The sequence below is a fragment of the Peromyscus leucopus genome, chromosome 14 (assembly GCF_004664715.2).
Source record: "Peromyscus leucopus breed LL Stock chromosome 14, UCI_PerLeu_2.1, whole genome shotgun sequence".
NCBI lineage: Eukaryota > Metazoa > Chordata > Mammalia > Rodentia > Cricetidae > Peromyscus > Peromyscus leucopus.
In genome coordinates this window covers 84,640,183-84,661,139 of record NC_051075.1, presented here as the reverse complement: position 1 = coordinate 84,661,139, position 20,957 = coordinate 84,640,183, and the positions used below count along the sequence as shown (strand labels likewise).

General features: G+C 47.1%; 1 protein-coding gene across 4 annotated transcripts in view; it reads right to left on the bottom strand.

Moving 5' to 3' along the window:
• Window positions 1-19,870, bottom strand: part of Cdca7l (cell division cycle associated 7 like) — a 39,512-nt gene extending 19,642 nt beyond the window's left edge. For all 4 annotated transcript variants that reach the window (XM_037210916.1, XM_037210918.1, XM_037210917.1 and 1 more), the window contains exon 1: window positions 19,760-19,870. In XM_037210916.1, the coding sequence (XP_037066811.1) occupies window positions 19,760-19,783 (24 nt within the window). In that variant the 5' untranslated portion in view covers window positions 19,784-19,870. The remainder of the gene's footprint in view (window positions 1-19,759) is intronic.
• Between the last annotated feature and the right edge of the window lie 1,087 nt (window positions 19,871-20,957).

The following is a 20,957-nucleotide window of genomic DNA, read 5'->3' as shown; positions in this document are numbered from 1 at the left end:
ACGTCACCCCAGTCAGAAGGGCATCAACACGTGCCGGGGAGGGTGTGGTCAAGAGGCATCCTTATTCATTGCTGGTGGAATGTAACCTGCAGAGAGAGCCACCGTGGGTCAAAAGCGTACAAATGGAGATAACCATATGATCCAGCCGGTAACCCCCCGGTGTATACTCAGACAACTCAGTCAGTGGAACACAACAGTATTACACACTACATCTACTGCTACACTGTCCATAATAGACAAGACGGAACCAGCCTAGAAGTCGATCAACAGATGAGTAGATATGCAGCCTTTGGCACACACAAAGGAGTTTTATTTGGTTCTAACAAAGAAGGAAACTATCACATTTGTGGGGAAAGGAACAGAACTGAAAATAACTGTGTTAATCAAAATTAGCCAGTCAGAATGACAAACACGTTTTCTGTCTTGTGGAATCTACATGCAGATTCATATCTAGATAGACAGTGCATAAAAGTAGAAAGAAGACTGAGAAGAAAGGAAGAGGTCTAACAGGAGGGGAAACGAGAGGAGAAATATGTCATCTGAGTGGGAGCTGTGTGTGAGGAGGAAGGGGCCCAGAGAGAGCCAGTGTGGGGATGGTGGGGATGGTGGGGATGGTGAGTGTGGGATGGGGATGGTGAGTAGGGGATGGGGGATGGTGGGAATGGTGGATGGGGGATGGTGAGTGTGGGGATGGGGATGGTGAGTAGGGATGGGGGATGGTGGGAATGGTGGGGATGGTGAGTGTGGGATGGGGATGGTGGGGATGGTGAGTGTGGGGATGGGGGATGGTGGGATGGTGGGGATGGGGATGGTGGGGATGGTGAGTGTGGGATGGGGGATGGTGGAGATGGGGGATGGGGTGGGGGATGGTAGGGATGGGGGATGGGGGATGGTGGGGATGGTGGATGGTGAGTGGAGGATGGGGGATGGTGAGTGGGGGATGGTGCGGATGGTGAGTGGGGGATGGGGGTGGTGGGAGGTGAGTGTGGGGAAGTGAGTGTGGAGATGGGGATGGTGGGATGGGGGGTGGGGATGGTAGGGATGGGGAATGGTGGGGTGGGGATGGGGATGGTGGGGATGGTGAGTGGGGGATGGTGAGGGGTAAAAATGTATATATGAATACATGAATGGAAATGTCACAGTGAAACCCAGTTCTCTGTTGCTAACCAAACATTTAAAATTTTCCTTTCCTTTGTTCAAAGCAGCATATTCAGTTGTCAAGTCAGGCAGTTATCTTCTTCAATGGGTCATCAAACGAATCAAAAACAGGCTGTCCTACATAATACAGAGCATCACTCAGCCTTAGAAAAGAAAGAAATCTGGCTCACAGTTATGTGCTAAGTCAAACAGGCTGGTTGCAAAAAGAAGAAACGCTAAGTGGCTGCATGATGGGTGTGGTAAGTAAGAGTGGCTGAAGAGTTTGTTCTAGTCACACAGGAAGAGTCCTGGAGACTGATCACACACCACTGAAGGGAAACAACACACGGCCTGCTGTTGTTGCTCTTGCTCCTTGGGGGGCCGTCACCCAGCCCCCAAATAAATCACACAGAGGCTTATCCTAGTTATAAATGCCCGGCCTCAGTGTGGCTTGTTTCTAGCCAGTTTTTCTTAAATTATCCCCGCTACCTTTTGCCTCTGGGCTTTTTCCTTCTCTTACTTCTGTGTATCTTACTTTCACTCTTACTTCCTGGGTGGCTGGGTGGCTGTGTGGCTGTCCCCTTCTTTTCTTGCTCCTTCTTACTCCTACTCCCAGATTTCTCCTTCTACTTAGCCTCTCTGCCTGCCAGCCTCACCCTATTTCTCTCTCCTGCCTCACTATTGGCCATTCAGCTCTTTGTTAGACCATCAGGTGTTTTAGACAGGCACAGTAACACAGCTTCAGAGTTAAACAAATGCAACATAAACAAAAGTAACACACCTTAAAATAATGTTCCACAACAACCTACCTTCATGCTGGGAAATGGTTATGAGGGGAAAGCTATGTTATGTGTACTTTACCATAATTACAAAAAACCAACAAAAGACAAATTTGAAAAGAGAGAGAGAGAGAGTGTGTGTGTGTGTGTGTCCTTAATTAAGAGTGCAGTCTTGTAACTGGTAAGTTCCGCTTTGGCCCAGTCTAGTGCTACCAACACTTCAGATGCATGTGGGCTGAGAACCCAACCTTCTCCAGGGAGGCAGGTTCAGATACACTGCACATGAGCCAGGGTTCAGCTTCAGGACTCCATAACCACCATCAAGCCCCAGTACTCAGATTCCAGCCCACAGCAGTTACCCGAGAGTCCAGGACAGAGTCCAGGTTTGCTGCATCCTAAAGAGTACTGATAAAAGCCTGCTAAGTTCTGCTCCTCACCAAGTGCCCCTTCCCAGCATCCCTACAACAGAGGAATGCTTTAGAGCAGTGGTCAATGTGGGGGGTCACATGAGACCATCAGAAAGCACAGGTACTTAAGTTACAATTCATAACAGTAGCAAAATTACAGTTATGAAGTAGCAATGAAAATAATTTTATGGTTGGGGGTCACCACAACATGAGGTACTGTATTAAAGGGTGACAGAATTAGGAACTACTGTAGAGGAAGGTTCCATACCATCCTGGCTCCTGCCGACGAAAGTCTTAATTGAAATTCCATTTACAAAAAGAAACTAATAAACTATCAAACATGCCTCAAAGTGCCAGCTGGCCTCCAGTCAGGTATTTATTTCTGAAAATAAATCAATGTAAGGCATCATTAAACTTTTATATCACACAATTAAAGCATAATTTTAATTAATCAAAATATACCACCTAGCCATGGGGAACATATTCACCACCTACTACCTTTTTCTTTCTTAATATGGTGCAGAGGGTGGGGGTGGGGGGTATCTCATGTACCTCAGGCTAGCCTTTGACTTCAGATCCCCCTGCCTCCACCTCTCCAGTCCTGGGATTACAGGCGTGCCCCAGCAGGCTCTGTGTGGTGTTGAGTAAACCCAGAGCTCTGTGTATGCCAGGGAAGTACCCCGCCACCTGAGCAGCATCCCCTGCCCATCCTTATTAAAGGAAAATAATAAGATCCTCCTTTAAAGCCTATTAACTAAGGCCTGGTGCTGACACAGCCTCAGGAAACGCTTGGTACTCCAGGAATGTGAGTGAGCATTTCACCTGGGAACAGGCTCCACCCTCCGCTCCTCACAAGATCAAAACAACCAGCTAATAGGACCCGTTCTGTAAGGTAGAGAGTCCTGTGCGTGTGAAGAAACGCTGCTTAGAGAAGCCACCGCTTCAGCTTCCCCTCGACCTACCACCAAGGTTGAGGTATGGTGTTTTCTACTTTTCTTTCTCTCTTTTTTTGTTGTTGGGGGGGGGGGGCGGTGAGGCAGTCTCATTATGTAGGCCCACCCAGCCTGTAACTGGATCACGTAGGCCTCACAGTCATGGAGATCCGCCTGCCTCTTGCCTCTAGAGTGCTGGGATTAAAGGTGCATACAGTAAGTCCTTCAAATCTTATACAAATAAACTAGTTGGTGTATAAGAAGCACATGTCACACTGTTTCCAAGAACTGACTCAGATGCGGGTCACAGCTCAGTATAAACCCAGGCTGTGGAGGCATGCTCACTCACGAGCACTTCACAGTCTGGCATCTGATGTGGCCAATCAAATGTAGAGTTCAGAAGCAACCCTTCAAGGAGGACATCATCAATGTGATCCACATACAATTCTTTCTTAAAATTCAAAGAAAAAAACAGTTGCACCAAAGATCTGCCACAAACAGGATAAATTATCACTAATACTCGTGGGATATTTTGATCGCACTCTGACACACCCAAGACTGACAATGAAGTTTACTTTGAATCAGAGGGCAGAGCTATCCACTAGCTGACCAAATTAGCCATAGAGGTTTTGGAGGACTGAGGACATATTAGAGAGACACAGGAAGTAGTAGGGTGGGGCTTAGATTCTTGCAGCTGGGCAGTGATGGCGCACACCTTTAATCCCAGCACTTGGGAGGCAGACCCAGGAGAATCTCTGTGAGTTTGAGGCCAGCCTGGTCTCCAAAGCGAGATCCAGGACAGGCATCAAAACTACACAGAGAAACCCTGTCTTGAAACACCACAAAAAAAAAAAAAAAAAAAAAAAAAAAAAAAGATTCTCGCCCCTTTTTTGGATCAAGGAAGGAAAGAGAGAGGTAGTCACTAGTCACGTCTCCACTGTTTCTTTGTTCAGGTTGTTACCTGGATATCTGACTCGCGAGCTTTTATTAATAAAGAATAAATAAATACTTCAAACACTCTTGCATAAAGAGTCACAGATGCAAGGGTGGGGGAGTATGAATGCAGTGACTAGGTAACACAGAAGATGCTAAAATTTCCGTGTCTGAATCTTCCAGGGTCCTGGTAATGAAAGAAAAGGGAATAAAACAGACTTTCATCTAGTAACTCTTGCTTCGGTTCTGAAGACCTGCTCGGTAATGGGAAGGTGTGACAAGATAGACACCACTATTCAGAATGAGCTGGAAGGCAAATGGGTGCTATTTCTCTAAGAACTTGTGTAAGAATGATATCCAGCGTTAGTTACAGATGCTGGTTACCGCACGGAAAGGTCACCGCCACAACAAAACCCAGTATCAGTATCAGAGCTTTATTAAGAGGAAGAGGAGTGGGGTGGACAAAAGAACCAGGCCTGGGGAAAGCATGTGCAGAGAGAACAGAACAGAGAGAGGAGGTGGGGTCTGCGTCTGGCTCTTTAAGGTGCAGGTGAGCTTACAGAGCTACACGCATGTGCAGATTGCGTGACAACACCACCACATAATCACTAGCGCACACTGATGACGTATGATGCAAGACCCCTTGCCTAGCTCCTGAACTGGCATGTGCAGTCATGCAGCTGGAGTGTGGCAGAATCCCAACAACTTGGATCATCTTTGCCCAAAACATACAAAGCAATGGGAAGAGTGATTCACTCAAAAGGAGAAATTAATGGGCTGAAACTATCCCCATGGAGATTCAGATACTGGGCTTCCCCTTAAGCAGCAAAAAACACGCACAAAGAACTACAGGAACTAAGGAGTGTTGCTGAGCAATTCACCCCAGACAAAACACTGCATCCTGCAGACCAGCTCATAAGCTCAGGAAGTAAACAACCCAAAGGCTTCAGGAAGTCCCTGAAACTGACCAGATTCACAAAGTCCCTCTCCTCACAATCTCACATCAGCAGCAAGCTCAGGGTTAGGGTTCCAAAGGCTTCTGAAACTGATCAGATTCACAAGCTCCTTCTCACAATCTCACATCCGCAGTAAGAACTGGCAAGAGAGACCCTCAGGCCAGCAGATGCATCTGGAAAGGCTCAGACCTGGCAAGCTGCCTAAAAGAGGTGGAGACTAACTGGAAAGGGCAGGTTCAGTAGTGTGCTCCACTTTCATTCGCTGCAGACAGCTTCTGGCGATGCGGCTGCCTTTGAGTCATTCTCCAGGTCTGTAAGTTACCCCTCCCCCAAACAAGCTCATTGACTCACTGACTGAACTTTGGCAGTACCCTTTAGTGCATCACTGATTCTCTATCAGGGCAAACAGATGTCTGTTCACATTCCCATCTGACAAACAACCATAGTCAAACAGTCTCCTAAATTAATGAAAGATATGAATATCCAACACGAGAAGCACAATGGACTCCACAGAGAATCAATCGTTTCTCACTTTGTTTCCTTGTAGGGCTGGGGGTCTGAGCCCTGGGACTCTTACCTGATAGGCACATGCTCCACCACTGAGCTACATGCCTAGCTTCAACCAGTATGAACGGAGAAACACACACAGAGACGCCGCATTACTGCTGAAAGCTACTGATAAAAGAAACTTAGCAATAGTTACTTGTCACATTTAGGGGGTGTTCAACCAGACAGTCAGAAATCTTGTAACAGAGGGCAGCACAATGATGTATTCATGTACAATACACTGTAAGCAAAACCCTGTCAAACAAAAATGCAGTATCTGGGAGAAAACTGTCTTTCGAAAATGAACAGAAATAAAGATATTTTCAGATTGCAAATGTTAATTACTTCACTACCACTACTATTAGCAACCAGAACTGGCTAAGGGTCGAATCATTCAGACTGAATGGAAGCGACAGTAACTCAGAGCCATGCAAAGCCACCCAGCACTCAAGGAAAGATAAATACAGAGAAACATAGGCATGTATCATTGTAGTCTGGTTCTTCTAACTCTTTTTGTTAACTACAGAATTAGAAAACTTAGGAATCTACAATAAAGATGTCATTTATAACATCAATAACCAAGGCTAGAGAATGGACATGCACTGGATAGTTTTTAATTAATGATATTAAATTACTATTAAACTTACAATATAGGATGCTATCTATAGTGGTCAGAACCACAGAAAACATCTATAGAAAGCACTAAAGAAGTGTGAGCCAGGGAGTGGTGGTGCACGCCTTTAGTCTCAGCAACTGGGAGGCAGAGGCAGGTGGATCTCTGAGTTTGAGGCCAGTCTGGTCGAAACAGAAAAGCCAAGGACAACCAGGACACAGAGAAACCCTGTGTTGCAAGAATCTCAAATTGGTCTCTAAAAAAATTCCTGAGCCAGATATTGGGGTGAATGCTGAAAGATCAGAGACAAAGAAACAAGCAACCAGAGAAACATCTCGCCACTACAGAATCCTCAGGCCGAATGGAAGGTGAGCTCCTATCTCCACGAATCCTGACCAAAAGCCTGAGTCCTCAGCTGAAAAGGCTCTAGTTCCTGTCCCCTCACACCTTATGTGCCTTTCTCCGCCCAGCCATGTCACTTCCTTCCTAGTGCTGGGATTAAAGGTGTGTGCCACCACGGCCTGGCTCTGTTTCTCTCCTAGACTGAGTCAATCTTATATAGTCCAGGGTGGCTCTGAACTCACAGAGATCTAGACAGATCTCTGCTGTGGTGATATATTGTGTACCCTATTAAACTTGCCCTAGGATCAGAGGGAAGCACACAAGCCTTTAATCCCAGGAAATGATGTCTGGGCAGAGAAAGGTACATAAGGCGTGAGGACCCAGGAACTCACTCTCTTTAGGCTGAGGATTTCGTAGAGGTAAGAACTAGTGGCTGGCTGCTCTGCTTCTCTGATCTTTCAGCTTTCACCCTGATATCTGGCTCTGGATTTTTTATTAAAAGACCATCTAAGATTCGAACATTCTATCTCCCAAATGCTAGAATTATAGGTGTGTACCACCACTGCCTGGCCTCTATGTTTAATCTAGTGGCTGGCTCTGTCCTCTGATCCTCAGGCAAGCTTTATTTGATACAAAAAACAGCACCACAACCCTGTATCAAAAAACCAAAAAAAAAAAAAAAAGAGGGAGGGAGGGAAGCGAGATAAATCAACATAAACAAGGCAGTAATGAAGGAGAGATGGAAAGGGTGTAAGGTGCCAAGAATGCCGATGCACGTCTACAATCCCAGCACTCAAGAGGGTCAGAGTGGGCTACACGGTGAGAACCCCATCTCAAGAAGACAAGACACATATAAAGCATAAAAGAAAGGCATGCAGGGCCTGTAGCAGGTCTACAATTTCAAGCTACTCCAGAGGCTAAAGCAGGAAGCTCCAAGGGCTGCCTAGGCTCGAGTTAAGTCTGAGGTCAGCGTGACTGACTTAACAAGACCCTCTCTCAAAAAGAATGCTGGGCATAGAGTTCAGTGGCAGAACACTTGGTTAGCAGCTTAAGGCCTGGGTTTATGCTCCAGCCCTGCAAAATGTATTTATTTATTTTATTTAGTGTAATGATACAGCTAAATGCTCATGAGAGGAGACTCACATCAGATCCTGTTGAAAGAAAAAGACAGAAAACACGTAACACACAAAGCTGTTACAGAGACAGTGTGAATGAGGTCAACTCACCCAGACAATGTAACACTTTCCAATACATGCTCCAAAATCAAAGCTTCAAAAATGCAAGAGAGGAACAGTCCAGTGGTATGGGATACAGACGCAGACGTCAACACCTCAATTTCAACAAGGATGGAATTGTGAACAGCCCAAAACAGAAGGCTTCAACAATAAACCAGCCAAGAGACACAAAGAACACAACTCAACAAAGCATGTGCTTTTCTCAAGTATACACATCCAATTATCCACTATCCAGACCAGACCACATGCTAGACTAAACAAATGTGATACATTTTAAATAACCAACATCATAAAACTATCTTTCCTGACAAGTAGAATTAAAATGGGAAATCAGAAACTGCAGGAAAGCAGGCAAGTTCTCAGGTAAACAGAAATCAAACTTTCTCCCAAGCAGCCAATGAGGCAGAGAAGAAATCACAAGAAATGAGAAAATACAAGCTGAGCATCCCTATCTCAAAAATCCAAAACCTGAAACGCTCCAAAATCCGAACTTTGTTGAGTCCTTCATGATGGAAAATTACATATCATAATACAATAGGTTTTGTTGTGTGTTTGTTCCTGGTTTTCCCAGACAGGGTTTCGCTGTGTAGCCATGGCAGTTCTGGAACTTACTCTGGAGACAGGCTGGCCTCTAACTCACAGAGATCCCCCTGCCTCTGCACCACCACCACTCTGCTTAACATGACAGTTATGTGAACAAATAAACTACATTCAGCCTATATGCAGAAGGTTTTGTTTTGCATTCTGACTCGAGTTCCACCCCAAAACAGCTTTTATGTATAAGCAAGCACTCAATGAAATAAATGCTTTTGGTCTCAAGCATTTCGGATGAGCAATACTCAACCTGTGCCTTGAAACAAACGTAACCAAATCTGTGCAATACGGCAAACCCTGCCCTGTCCGGGACAGGCACAGCTGTAAATGTGCAAATTAACAGGAAGATCATTAACTTCACACATTAAGGAACCAGAAAAACACACAGCAAAGTGGACCCAGAGCCGACAGAAGGAACTACTAAAGATTACAGCCGTGACAAAATTGGGGATAAAATCTCAACAGAGAATAAGTGATAAAATAAAGTTGGTTTTTCAAAATACTAACAAAATTAGCAAGCCTTCTGGTTCACTGACTTAAAAGCAGGGAATCTTCAGGCACTACAATCAGAAAACAAATGGAGGGACATTATTATTAAGTTTACAAAGGTTTTTAAAACGAAGAATTTAGGAGACTACAGGCGACTGCATGCCAGAACTTGGCTCACATAGATAAAATGAACACAATTCTGGTAACACACTGCCTACCAAGACTCAATGACAAAGAAAAGACCAGAATAGACCTACAGCTAGTAAGGATGTGGATCAGTGATCAAAACTGTCCCCAGAAACTGACAGGTTCAGTGGTGAACTCTGGTAAAACACTTAATAGAGTATCCTCAAACTCCTCCAAAGAAGGTGAAGAGGAAAAAACATCCCTTAACTCTACCTAGGAGACCACTACCTGATACCAAAGCCAGATACCTGATACCAAAGAGTATAGAGCAACCCCCTCATGAGGCAAACCCCTTCACACAATGCCAGCAAACTTAATCAGCAACACAGCAAAAAGATGCCCGCAAGACAAGCGAGGTGTGCTGCTAACAGCTTATCATATGAAATGTAAACGAGTTATATTGAAATTAAGGGGGAAGAGGCCATCGCAGCTAATACAAAAAAAGCATCAGAGAAAACTCTGAGAAAAACCAAAATCAACAATAATGGAAGGGAACTGCATCAATATATTAAAATCCGCGATTACTCTCAACGGTGGACCAAAGACTGACATGTCTAAATATCAGGGATAAGCTAAGCCTCCTTTCACCTCAGCAACATAGTCTTGAAAATTCTAGCAATCAGGCAAGAAAAAAAAAGGATGAATACAGGGCATCTGGGCTGGAAATGAGTAAAACACATCTGTCAGGACGTAACATACCCACGTGCAGTGGGCACTGGAAAGTCCACAGGAGAGCCAGCACTAGTCCATACACAGTAACGTTCCAGGACATAAAGTCACAGAGCAATTATCTGCCACTAACAAGCAACAACCTAACAAAGAAATCACAAAACAATTCCATTTACAAAGGCATAAAAAATGAGCAACGAGGCAGAAGTCTTGCATACACCCCAACTAAAACACACTATCAGAAGACTTGCAAGACACCGGAAACACACACCCTCCTCTGTCCATGGATCAGACATGGCCTCGTCCAGACGCCTGTACTGGTCAAAGCTACCTGCAGATTTCACACGATCCCGTCAAAATCTCAGCGATGTTTCTGGCAAACGTCGAAAAGCCCCTCTTAAAAGGTCATGTGGAACCTGGCGGGACTTTATCTGAAAGAAAGATTAGCGTTGAAGACCCCCCCTCTTCCTGACCGGCCCACACTGCAAAGCTGCTGGGATCCAGCAGATGGCGCTGTCATGGATCGAAACCAACAGGAGAATGAAGTCCGGCCACTCACGGTCGAAGGGGCAGCACTATCAGAAAGAACGTTCTAATCAAGAAACGGTGTTAAGTTCCTACACACTACGGCACGAAGCCGGACTCTTAAGCCACCCACCAAGGTAATTAGGAAACTTAAATATGAAAGTCACCTCTGTCTACCAAGGGATTCGTGACATGGTGAACTAGACGTCACAAGAATGAAAGGGCTGAACCCTGGCCGAAACACGGCAGGATCTCCACAACGAAGTGATATAAAAAAATAATTTCTATGCTTACTTTGGGGTACACGTATGTATGGATGTGCATGCCTGTGCGCTTGAGTGTCGAGGCTAAAAGTTGACATCAGATGTGAGCAATCACTTTCTACCCTTTTCCAAGCTCGCTGATGTGTCTACACTGGTTGCCCAGGTATCCTCCTGTCTCTGCTTCCCCAGCTCTGGGATTATAGTGATACACTGCCACACCTGGCCGTCTGTGTGGGTGCTGGGTATCTGAACCCAGGTCCTCACACTTGGCCAGAGCTCCACTGCCCACGCCATCTCCCCAGCCCTTATCAGCACATGGTTAAGAACACTGACATTGTTTTAAACCGTCACCTCTCTCCGGAACTTTCTGGCATTCTAAACGGAAGCTCTGTCCCCCACTGCCTTTCCCAGAGATCATGCTGCTGCCGTCAGAGGCCATCCTGCCCCTAGGTCCCTCAGGTGACAGCCACAGAGGGAATCCAAAGCCTGTTATTAACAACATCCAACACACCCACACCTCTACCAGAGACTCACAATCAAAATGGTTTCTCCTTCATGCTACACACTCATCATCAGCCAGGCGGAGGCCCCTCGTACACCAGATCACCTGACAGAGCCTGCACACCTGGAATGCTGGCAGGTACCAGGGCGGAGACGTGAGGTACCATGATCACAGGCTGCCATTTAAAGATGCATAGTTCACTGGCTGGTGCAAGTTAAATAATACCCGTTGCCTGTGTTTCAAAAAGCCAGAGAAGCAGAAGCCTCTTAACTCAGAACAACGCTAGAGTGGAGGCCTGGTGACTTCCACACTGGACCTGGCAGGCAGGCAGTCTGGAAGACAGCTCTACACATGTGAGAGAGACCAAGAGTCAGCAGTGGCAGCACTGTTCCAGCCTATATCCACCCAGCACCTATTTATTAAGCATCTACTGGGTACTGGGTACTGTGCACAGTCCAAGAATGGGGTCATGTGAGAATTCTGAGTGCCTGTGAGAAAACTACAAGAAAACAAGTGCTGTGGTGTAGTGGGTAGCCATTCCAGCTTGGATCTGGAAGTTCCAACCCCCATTGAGACTCTGGCAACTGTCACGCCTACGAGGCGGGGCGAGGGGAGGCGCTGGAAACCCGAGAGCTGGATGGGCCAGCGCTCTCTCGGTGCGCGCGCTCTGTGCCTGGACCCTGGACGGTGGAGGTTGACTGTGCAGAGCTCCAGAGAACACCGCTGGATTGCGATACACCTTCCCCAGACCCCCGCAACCTATCTATTCCTTCATTTGTAAGTCATCCACTAAATAAATCTTCCTTTTAACTACGTGGAGTGGTCTTTATAATTTTCCCCAATACTGTGGGATGTCTTTCTGTATGCTGTGAATATGTGTTGCTCTGATTGGTGGATAAATAAAGCTGCATTGGCCTATGGCAAGGCAGCTTAGAGGCAGGCGGGAAATCCAAGCAGATATACAGGGAGAAGAAAAGAGAGGAGGGAGACACACCAGCCGCCGCTGCAGGAACACCAAGATGCCAGCAGACCAGTAATGCCACGGCTATGTGGCAACTTATAGATTAATAGAAATGGGCTAAGTTATAAGAGCTAGCTAGCAAGAAGCCTGCCATAGGCCATACAATTGGTAGTTACTATAAACCTCTGAATGATTATTTTATACGTGGCTGTGGGGCCGTAGGGCAGGGTGGGACCAGGGAAACCAGGGTCGGCTGCAAACAAGTGCTATGGACTATGCTCACTGTTAATAATAAAACAGTGATTGGCTGGCAGCTGGGCAGGAAGTTAGGCGGGAAAGCCAAACTGAGAATGATGGGAAGGGAAGTGGAGTCCAGCAGGCGCCAGCCAGCTGCCGAGGAAGCAAGACAACAGAAAATGAGGTAACAAGCCACGGACCACATGGCAGAGCACAGGTAAGCAGTGTGGGTTCATTTAAATGGAAGAGTTAGCAAGCCTGAGCTGTTGGCCGAGCATGGGTAAATAACATGAGCCTCTGAGTGGTTATTTTAAACGCGGCGTGGGACCAGCAGGACAGAAAAGCCTCTGGTTACAAACAAGATAAAGGCAAACTTGGGACCTCGGCTTCTCTAAAACCCAGAATTATTTTTAGGATGTGTTGTGTTCCTCACTGGCGGAGCAGGTAACACCTCACTCATGTGACTCTTCTCAACCCTGAAGTACAGCTGAGGTTATCTCCTGGTCCTGCCTGGACCATGGTCAGGACAAATCTCTCTCACCCACCAATTCCGCAGCTGCTCGGACCCAAATAAACACACAGATGCTTATATTATTATATATAATTATTATATTATTATAAACTCAGGCTTCTTGTTATCTAGTTCTTATCTCTTAAATTAAGCCATTTCTATAAATCTATACCTTGCCACGTGGCTCGTGGCTTACCAGTATCTTTACATCCTGCTCCTCTTGGTGGTGGCTGGCAGCGTCTCCTGACTCAGCTTTCCACTTCCCAGAATTCTCCTCTCTTTGTCCTGCCTATACTTCCTGCCTGGCTACTGGCCAATCAGCACTTTATTTATTAACCAATCAGAGCAACACTCACAGCGTACAGAGCATCCCACAGCACCAAAGTGTTGAGAAGATGCTCTGAATAAAGTTGGCTGCTGCATGAGGCCTTGGTCTGCCTCTTCCCCAGGCTCACACCACCAGCTACAGCAGTAAACGGTCATTTGTGTAAGGACAAGGGGTCATCTTTAGGCAGTGTTCGTGAGGTCTGATACCTGGAAATCGAGTCTAGCAGTCTCAGAGGGGCATGTCATCCAGTGGCTGCTGGCATCAGGGAGCCTCCTCCCATAGCAGGCATCTGTCCACAGCTGTCTACATGCTTGCCAGATGCAGTCTGCAGAGGGATCACTATCACCGGAGGACGGGACTGCCCCAGGCTCACTCAAGGGAACATGGACCAGCTCTTCAAACTGCTGGGGGGTGCTGGGGGGTGCAGGAAGCTTGTGCTCTACTAAGAACAATGCCACTAAACAAAAGGAGCCATGATCACCTCTGGAGTACCCATACAGGCAGCTGACTCCACCAGGCTCTTGGCATTGTGCCTGAATGAACAGCACACTCATTAAAATCCTAATGACAACCACTTAGTTCAAGGGAAGGTCATTAGGACACCGACACCCTCTTGCCAAGTGCCTGCAGCTGGCGGTGTGGGGCGCTGCAGCCGGTGGAGGGTTCTGCACTGAGGTGAAGGCAGAGGAAAGTAACGGATCCTGTGCAAGTGCAGAATGCTAAATGGGCCCAGGGCTTTTAACGATCTTGCTAAACAAACAACAAAAAAACCCACCTCCCTTGAAGGAAAAATGTCTGGGTCAAGTTGTTGGGAAGAAGAATAAATAAACATGTATTATTTCTTCTTAACTCTCCCTTTTAAACCAAAATAAGAACACTAGACATTTTGCATAAAAAGGTCTTAGGGATTTCAGTATCAGGAAAAGTCTGATTTCCTCTTTAATGTCCTTTAGGGTTGAAAACTTTCCAGTAGACACAGATTTTGAGGAAGGAGAATGGGACAGAGCACCCCCCCACACACACACCTTTTCTTGTTTTTGCAGAGATGGGGGCATGTTAGACGGGAATTACTGATCTTCCTGCCTCAGTTTCCTGAGTTCTGGAATTACAGGCAGCTCTCACTGCCAGGTTCCACCTAGCTATCCCTTCCTGTTTCAGGGTTTATTGCAGATGGCATCAGAACTTTACGCGTGGCAACTCCATGTCAGCACCACAGCCAGGACAGGAAGGAGAACATAGTCCCAGAAATGTACTTTAAATCACATTTAGAATCAAAAATTACACACACACACACACACACACACACACACACACACACACACATGCGCGCGCGCACACGCACACGCACTCGCACACGCACACGCACTCGCACATGCAAGGACTGCCACCCTGGAGACCTCTGGGGCAAGTGTGAACTGGTCCCACATTCATGCAACAGAAAACCTCAAGCTGTTAGGAATCTCTAACCCGTCATAACTCACTTGTCCAGTCCCTCCACTTCGCCCAACCACCTTTTCCATTTCAATTGGACAAATCTCCAACACCTGCGATGTGCCAGTCCCTCCACCCACCAGATGAACAACCCTGCGCCTGCCACAGTACAGCGTGGGTTGTGGGACAACTTTGAGAATCTTAGCACAGCGGCTGGGGGCCTCCAGCAGGGGCTGGGGCTGCTTCCAGATTCAGGCCAAGGCGCTCTCCAGGCCGCTCTACAGCCTCTTGGAGGAAAGGCCTCCAGCTGCAGGGTATTGGGACAAACAACTGCACTACCTCTCTGGGTGCTCTGGAGTAAACGGATATAATCGCAGGGACCCACAACTCCAGGAATTGCACCCTTGATACCCGCAGCCCTGCTGGGCAACCACAGGCCTCGGGAATCCTAGGACTACTTCTTAAAGCTTACTGAAGCAACCCCTATACCAGAAAGTGATGTTGTTACCTGCATATCTTGAAGTTTACCCGACTGCACCCACTCAGTACCAACCGAAGTATCTGATTTTCCATCTCTTAGAAACCTTTATAATGAGAAACCAAACTTTCATAATGTTTGGCATCTAGATTGCCAACTTTAATGGGAAATGCCCTTTGGAAAAGCTGTAAGGGAGATTACTGATGAAGGCAGCAGTCTGTGGCTGAGGTAGCAGACTCCCTGGCAGCCAGCCTCTTGTAGCACTGTAGTCCACCTGCACGTGCGTGTGAGTTTTCAAGTTAGACCAGAGGGTAGTAATGGTTAGATCTCTAGGGCACTTTCCCTCAGGCTCAACAAGTTAATTCTGGACAGTGTGAGTCACTACAGATCTATGTTCAGCAAAAACTGCTTTCCCTCAGCAAACGAAAACAATGGGGTATGCCTAACCTGGGAAGGTTCTACGGATTGAGATATTAAACACATTTAACAATGTTTAGATGAGACATCAACACAGGCCACACGCTGTGCTTAATCTGGAACACAAAGATGTCTGTCAAGAGAAAACATATAAAATACACATGTAATCGATGGAACACTACAGACATCCAGCATGAAACTGAAGGGCTCTTGGATCCTCGGAAACCAGGGCTGACAGTACTGAAGAAAGCATGGAAAAGACCAACCAGACTACTACAACAGCAGGGAACAACACCGGATGGAAATCCCACGCCCTTGTGTCTTCTTGTTACTTTATTACATAACACCATAGAAAACCTACGTAAAATTGTTCCCAGGTAAAAGCTGGGAACTGACTTTTATAAAGTATAATCTGGTGAGACCTGCCCCCACCAGAAAAAAAAAAAAAAAAATCAGACAGACTAGAAGCTCGCATCTGTCAGGTCCCTGGCAGCATCCGGCTCCTCTGGCTGAGGAGTGAGGAACCCTGACAGCCCCTCACAGTCAAGTAGCCTTTATATTGCTATGTTCCCATGTCCCTGGCCCGGGTGTTATAGTATGACACTTGGGCATCGTTGGCCCCAGGGAAACCACAACATAGCCAGAGATTTCTAACCTCCTATCAGTTCGTCCCGACTCCCACGGCAAGGGCCAGACAGCGGTTCTGGGAACACAATCCTGCTAGTGGAATCCTGTCAGCAGCCCTGGACGAAGCAATGGATTTAGTCTTATCATAAGAAAGAGATAACACAATCTACTTCCCACACCTGCAGGGAGAATTAACTTCCAAATTTAGGGACCTAGAACAGTATGGCTCAGAAAAGGAAGTGACAATTTCCATCCCTTAGGGGAAGAAAGGGATGTCTCTGGGCTTCTCTGGGCTGCAGCAACAGTACATAGAAGAGGTCCAAGGGACTGTGTACTGAAGATGGGGAGAACAGTATTCTGGTCTCCAATCTTCTGACAGAACAATGCCTCGTACACAAGCATGATAAATGGTCTGACAACTATAAAGAAAAACAGGCAGGAAGTATCAACTATTAATTCAGCCACAACACAAGTCTTTGCCGTGAGATGCAACAGCTTTTTAAAAGCATTTTTGCATAGTGTTAGCATTTACTACCATGGAAGATAATCTTTTCAGAGTGCTAACCTAGCTCCATCTACTAAATATTCCTCCCCTCCATCCAGTTCGAAAACACTCACTAGCCACTTTTTTATAAAGAAAAGGGAAATTAATCCTCATCAATCCCCACTAAAGCTAGAAGTCTTTTTATAAAAAAAAAAAAAAAAAAAAAAAACAAACAGATATTGGAAGCATTAAAAATCCCTGAAGCGTTGAGGAGAAAGAGCAAGTCTCAAGAGCCACGGGACTTGAGTGTGCAGGGCGCTCAGTCAGCTCCACAGGCTGTTTCTCACGACTGCACTCTCACACTGATAACTTGGCTTAACTGGACCTGGCTCCTGGTTTTGTCATCATCAAATCAAATACCTGTGACCTCCAAGAAGTCAGCCCACTATGAATGGATCAGGCTTATGCAAAAAGAATGAGCAAAGAATGGCTTTTTTAAATATAGGACTATTCTAGGATAGTCAGGACTACACAGAGACCCTGTCTCAAAAAAATTAATCAAAATAATAACAACAATATTAAAAAATAGGACTATTAAAATGACAAATCCTCAGACATCACAGCTGAGCCCTGTGACCAGCTTTGGCCACCGCACATTTTAAACTAGAAAACCAGATTACTACACTTTCTGGCAATGAGGTCAATGTCAGAAAAGTTTTCCATCACCCCTTCAACGGCATGCTTTATGCACATTCATGAAACATTTATTCAGTATCATGTCCTTCTCAAAGGGTCCAACCTACACCCTGGAGCGAGAAGGGTTAAAGGACAATAACATTCAAAGGGCTAGCAGCCAATCTCCTGGGAAACTAAGGCATGAGACATTCAGGCTCCAGGGAGCCATGTTCAGTGAGGAATCACATCCTCACCTTGACTAGGTATTGCATGGATAGTTTGTCACTCACCATTCAAGTATAAAGACACAGTGGCCAGCCCAACAAGGACCCCAACCCCAGGGCAGGGGGGTGCAGATCACTGCCAGAGGACATCAAATCCAACCCACAGGTGGCAGACTTGAATGTGGTGTGGAAGGCAGGTGGGTGTCACCTTGGCTCAGGTATTACTCAGGAACCTCCACAGCTGTCACTTCTTCCCTTTGCGGGGTCACCTTGGGAGTGCTGGCTTTCCAAAGGATGGGAATCAAATGTGCTGCCTGCTGGGTCCTGCCATTGTGGTGTGGCCACTCCACCTCGGGTGCGCATCCAGCTACTTCATTCACAGCGCTGGAGCTTGAAGAGCCACAGGACCACCACCGTCTGAGATGTTCCCTCACCTGCCCATCCCATAGAACCACCCAGACCATTTCAATGGAAGACTAATCTGCTCACATTAAAATTATGATAAGCTGGTGAACAGAAAGATTTCCAGAAGAAAAAAAATCATCTTAATGTGCGCTACCAATTAGGAGGTCTTTACCAAAGGCAAAATAATTTGATCACCTTACATACAGGAATTTGCCCTAATTGGGGTATAACGGGTAGGATATAATTTGTGGATTACCTTCACATAGTAAATAGTTTACTATTTCAAAACTATCAAAAATCAGCCTCATTGCTTAACAATAAAATATTCACTTCCAACTACACAGTTTGGTGCATCCTGAATTTCCAAAGATCATAAACACAAGGATCAAGTTGCCAAGAACTTTCCAGTAAAATAACAGGTTTTAGAAACGATACAATAAATTACACTTTTTGAGGACATTCACAGGCTCAAATCTGTTTGTATCAGGGCTGCAGCTCTTCTGACTGCCCAGCATGCAGGAGTCCCAGGGTTCCTCCATCCCAGCACATCATCAGCCAGCAGCCACGCCCTGGGAAGAATCCTAGCACTCAGGAAGTGGAGGCGGGAGGAAGCAATCTGCTGCACTGCAGTTGGAGACCACTCCAGGATGAAAGAGACGTCTTGAAAAACAAAACAACTCTTTCCAAATGTGTTTTGTTAAGGCCTGGAGAAGCATAGGCTACTCACATATTCAAAGGCCACGTGCTTTAAAAACAACAACAAAAACGTAAGCCTGAGTTTGGCTCAGTGCTGTTTTTCTGGATTTTATTATCTCCCTTCACTGGAGAAACCTTTAAAAATACTTTCTCACAAACGTCCACTTTCAGAAAATCATTCTGCAGTCACTAACTAGACAGAGTGGTCACTGGTAGCTTGCCAGCTGGCTAGTTACTTAATTTGCCAGCATGCAGGTAAGTGCCAGGCCTGGGCAGGCCAGGTCCAACAAAGCCAGGGAGCTGCTCCTCCAGGCTGAGCCCACGTAGACGGCAGAGGTGAACCCTCCTTGGAGATGCGGTCAGAAGTGGGTTCAAGAAAGGCAACTTTTTCACATGAAACATGCCGGTACCCACGCGCAGAGGGATGGCCGATTCCTTCTCTTTTCAAAGGTGTTTTTAGTTCAATTTTTAAAATGCTTTGTTTACCACTACATATAAAGGTATGTATCCGTTTAGGTTTCTTGTGGTTGTCGTTTTTAGAGTTACTTTAAAGTAGAGGGAAAACCCTGTAACTGTAAACTAACAGAAATCACAAACCCGCCTCTTAATGACCGTTGGGAGACTTTAGTAAAGTTTCAAAAACTAGTTGGGCCCATATTTCATAATGGGCTTGCGCTTAGCGTAAGACTTGCAATCTCGAAGTTGTTAACTTGGCCTAAAGATGTTACCATTTGCCCCAAGTGGTAAATTACTTTAAAACATTTATGAAAATTCTAGAACAAACACCACAGCAACTCCTTTTAAACTCCATTACCAAGATTGGGATAGTGAGTGGTTTTTTTTTTTTTTTAACTGCTTTTTTTCTTCATCTTCCTGATCTCTGTGCCAGTTCCGGCAAGGAAGGGGGCTTGCACGCTGCCCTCCCGCGCGCCCCTCCCCCAGGTCTCCGAGCACAGAGCCCCTTAGCTCCCCAGCCCGCAGCTCCTGCAAGGCATCCCCACCTGGGCCTTCGGACTCGGAGTGGCACGGCAGGAAGCCACGCACACACACCTGCAGTACCAAAGTTTGCAGTACCGTGCACTCCGCGTGGACAGCCCCACGCCAGGAACCTGTGCCGGGCAAAGCTGGACGTGCAGAAAGCGGCCGAGGACGGGGGCCGGGGGTGGGGAACCCTCACCTGGGAGCGCGTAGCCAGCTCCATCTTCCCTGCCGGGCTCAGCCTGCGCCCTGCACGCGGCCACCCGGGCTGGCGCTGCCCCGAGCACGCAGCGCGCGCGGAGTTTGCCGTGGAGCGGCGCACTGACTACGGACGGGGGGACCGCGCCGCGCCTCGAGCTACGCGCAACCTCGCACGGCCTCGGGCCACGCGCCCGCACCCGGGCCTCGCCACCTGCGGTCCTTGCCTCGCGGGCCGGCGCGGGAGCGCGCGAAGGGTGCGCGCAGCCGGCACTGGCCGGCGTGTGGGCGTGCCCGGGCTTCCCCCCACCGCGCAGGGCCGCGGTGGAGCGGTCCGCCCTGGTTAGCGCGGGAGACTCGAGCTGGGGCCGCACGCGCCTCTAAGCTCCGGGTACCCGGCCCGCTCAAGCCCTGCAGTGCCAGCCTCTAGGGCCTTAGAGCCTGAGCTCCTGGAGGGTTTGGCGGAGCCTGCGGAGCTGGCTTTGCTTTGTTGTTGGAAAGGGGCGGGGTCTCCGCGCCTCCTCCAAAACATTGGCTGCCCAGTTCACTGTGGAACCGATCACCCAAGTTTGCTGACCCTGGGCGGAGGCGACGGTCACAGTGCACACTACACACTGCACGTTAGCCCCCATCCTGCTAGCTGGAGCTTTCCAGTAGTGACTAGCGTCTACTCACCGTGGAAACGCTGAGGCCTGAGGACTCAGGAATGAAGATAAGTCCAGTGCCCACTAGGTTGAACTTTAATGAGCCAGGAGCCATTACCCACCTACAGGATAACAGGAATAACTATACTGGTAATGCAAGTGTCATGATGATAATTATGTCATTTTATCACTTAATTTGACGGATAATTGAGATAATTAGTAGTCTAATTCCTGCCACTGATTAATAATGGTAGATGTAATAATGAAAGTGCATGGACAGGTAAACTTGGAACAAGTTAGATGCCATGACGGGGGAAAGTGGTAGCCTAGTGGTAATAGAATGGGCAGGGGCTGCGAAGACTCACAGCCCACTTAGAAGCAGGAGGCGTTTAATGAGTGGAGACAGTGGGAAGCCAGAAGCGAGCCTGAGAAGCAGAAAAATGCAATGTCTAAAGCTTTAGCGTAGGATGGGGTCGTAAGGTGGTAGAGCAGCAGCTTGCCTCGGTAGAATCTATGTGCCTATGGGTGGGTAGGTGTGAGTGATGGGTTTGAGCA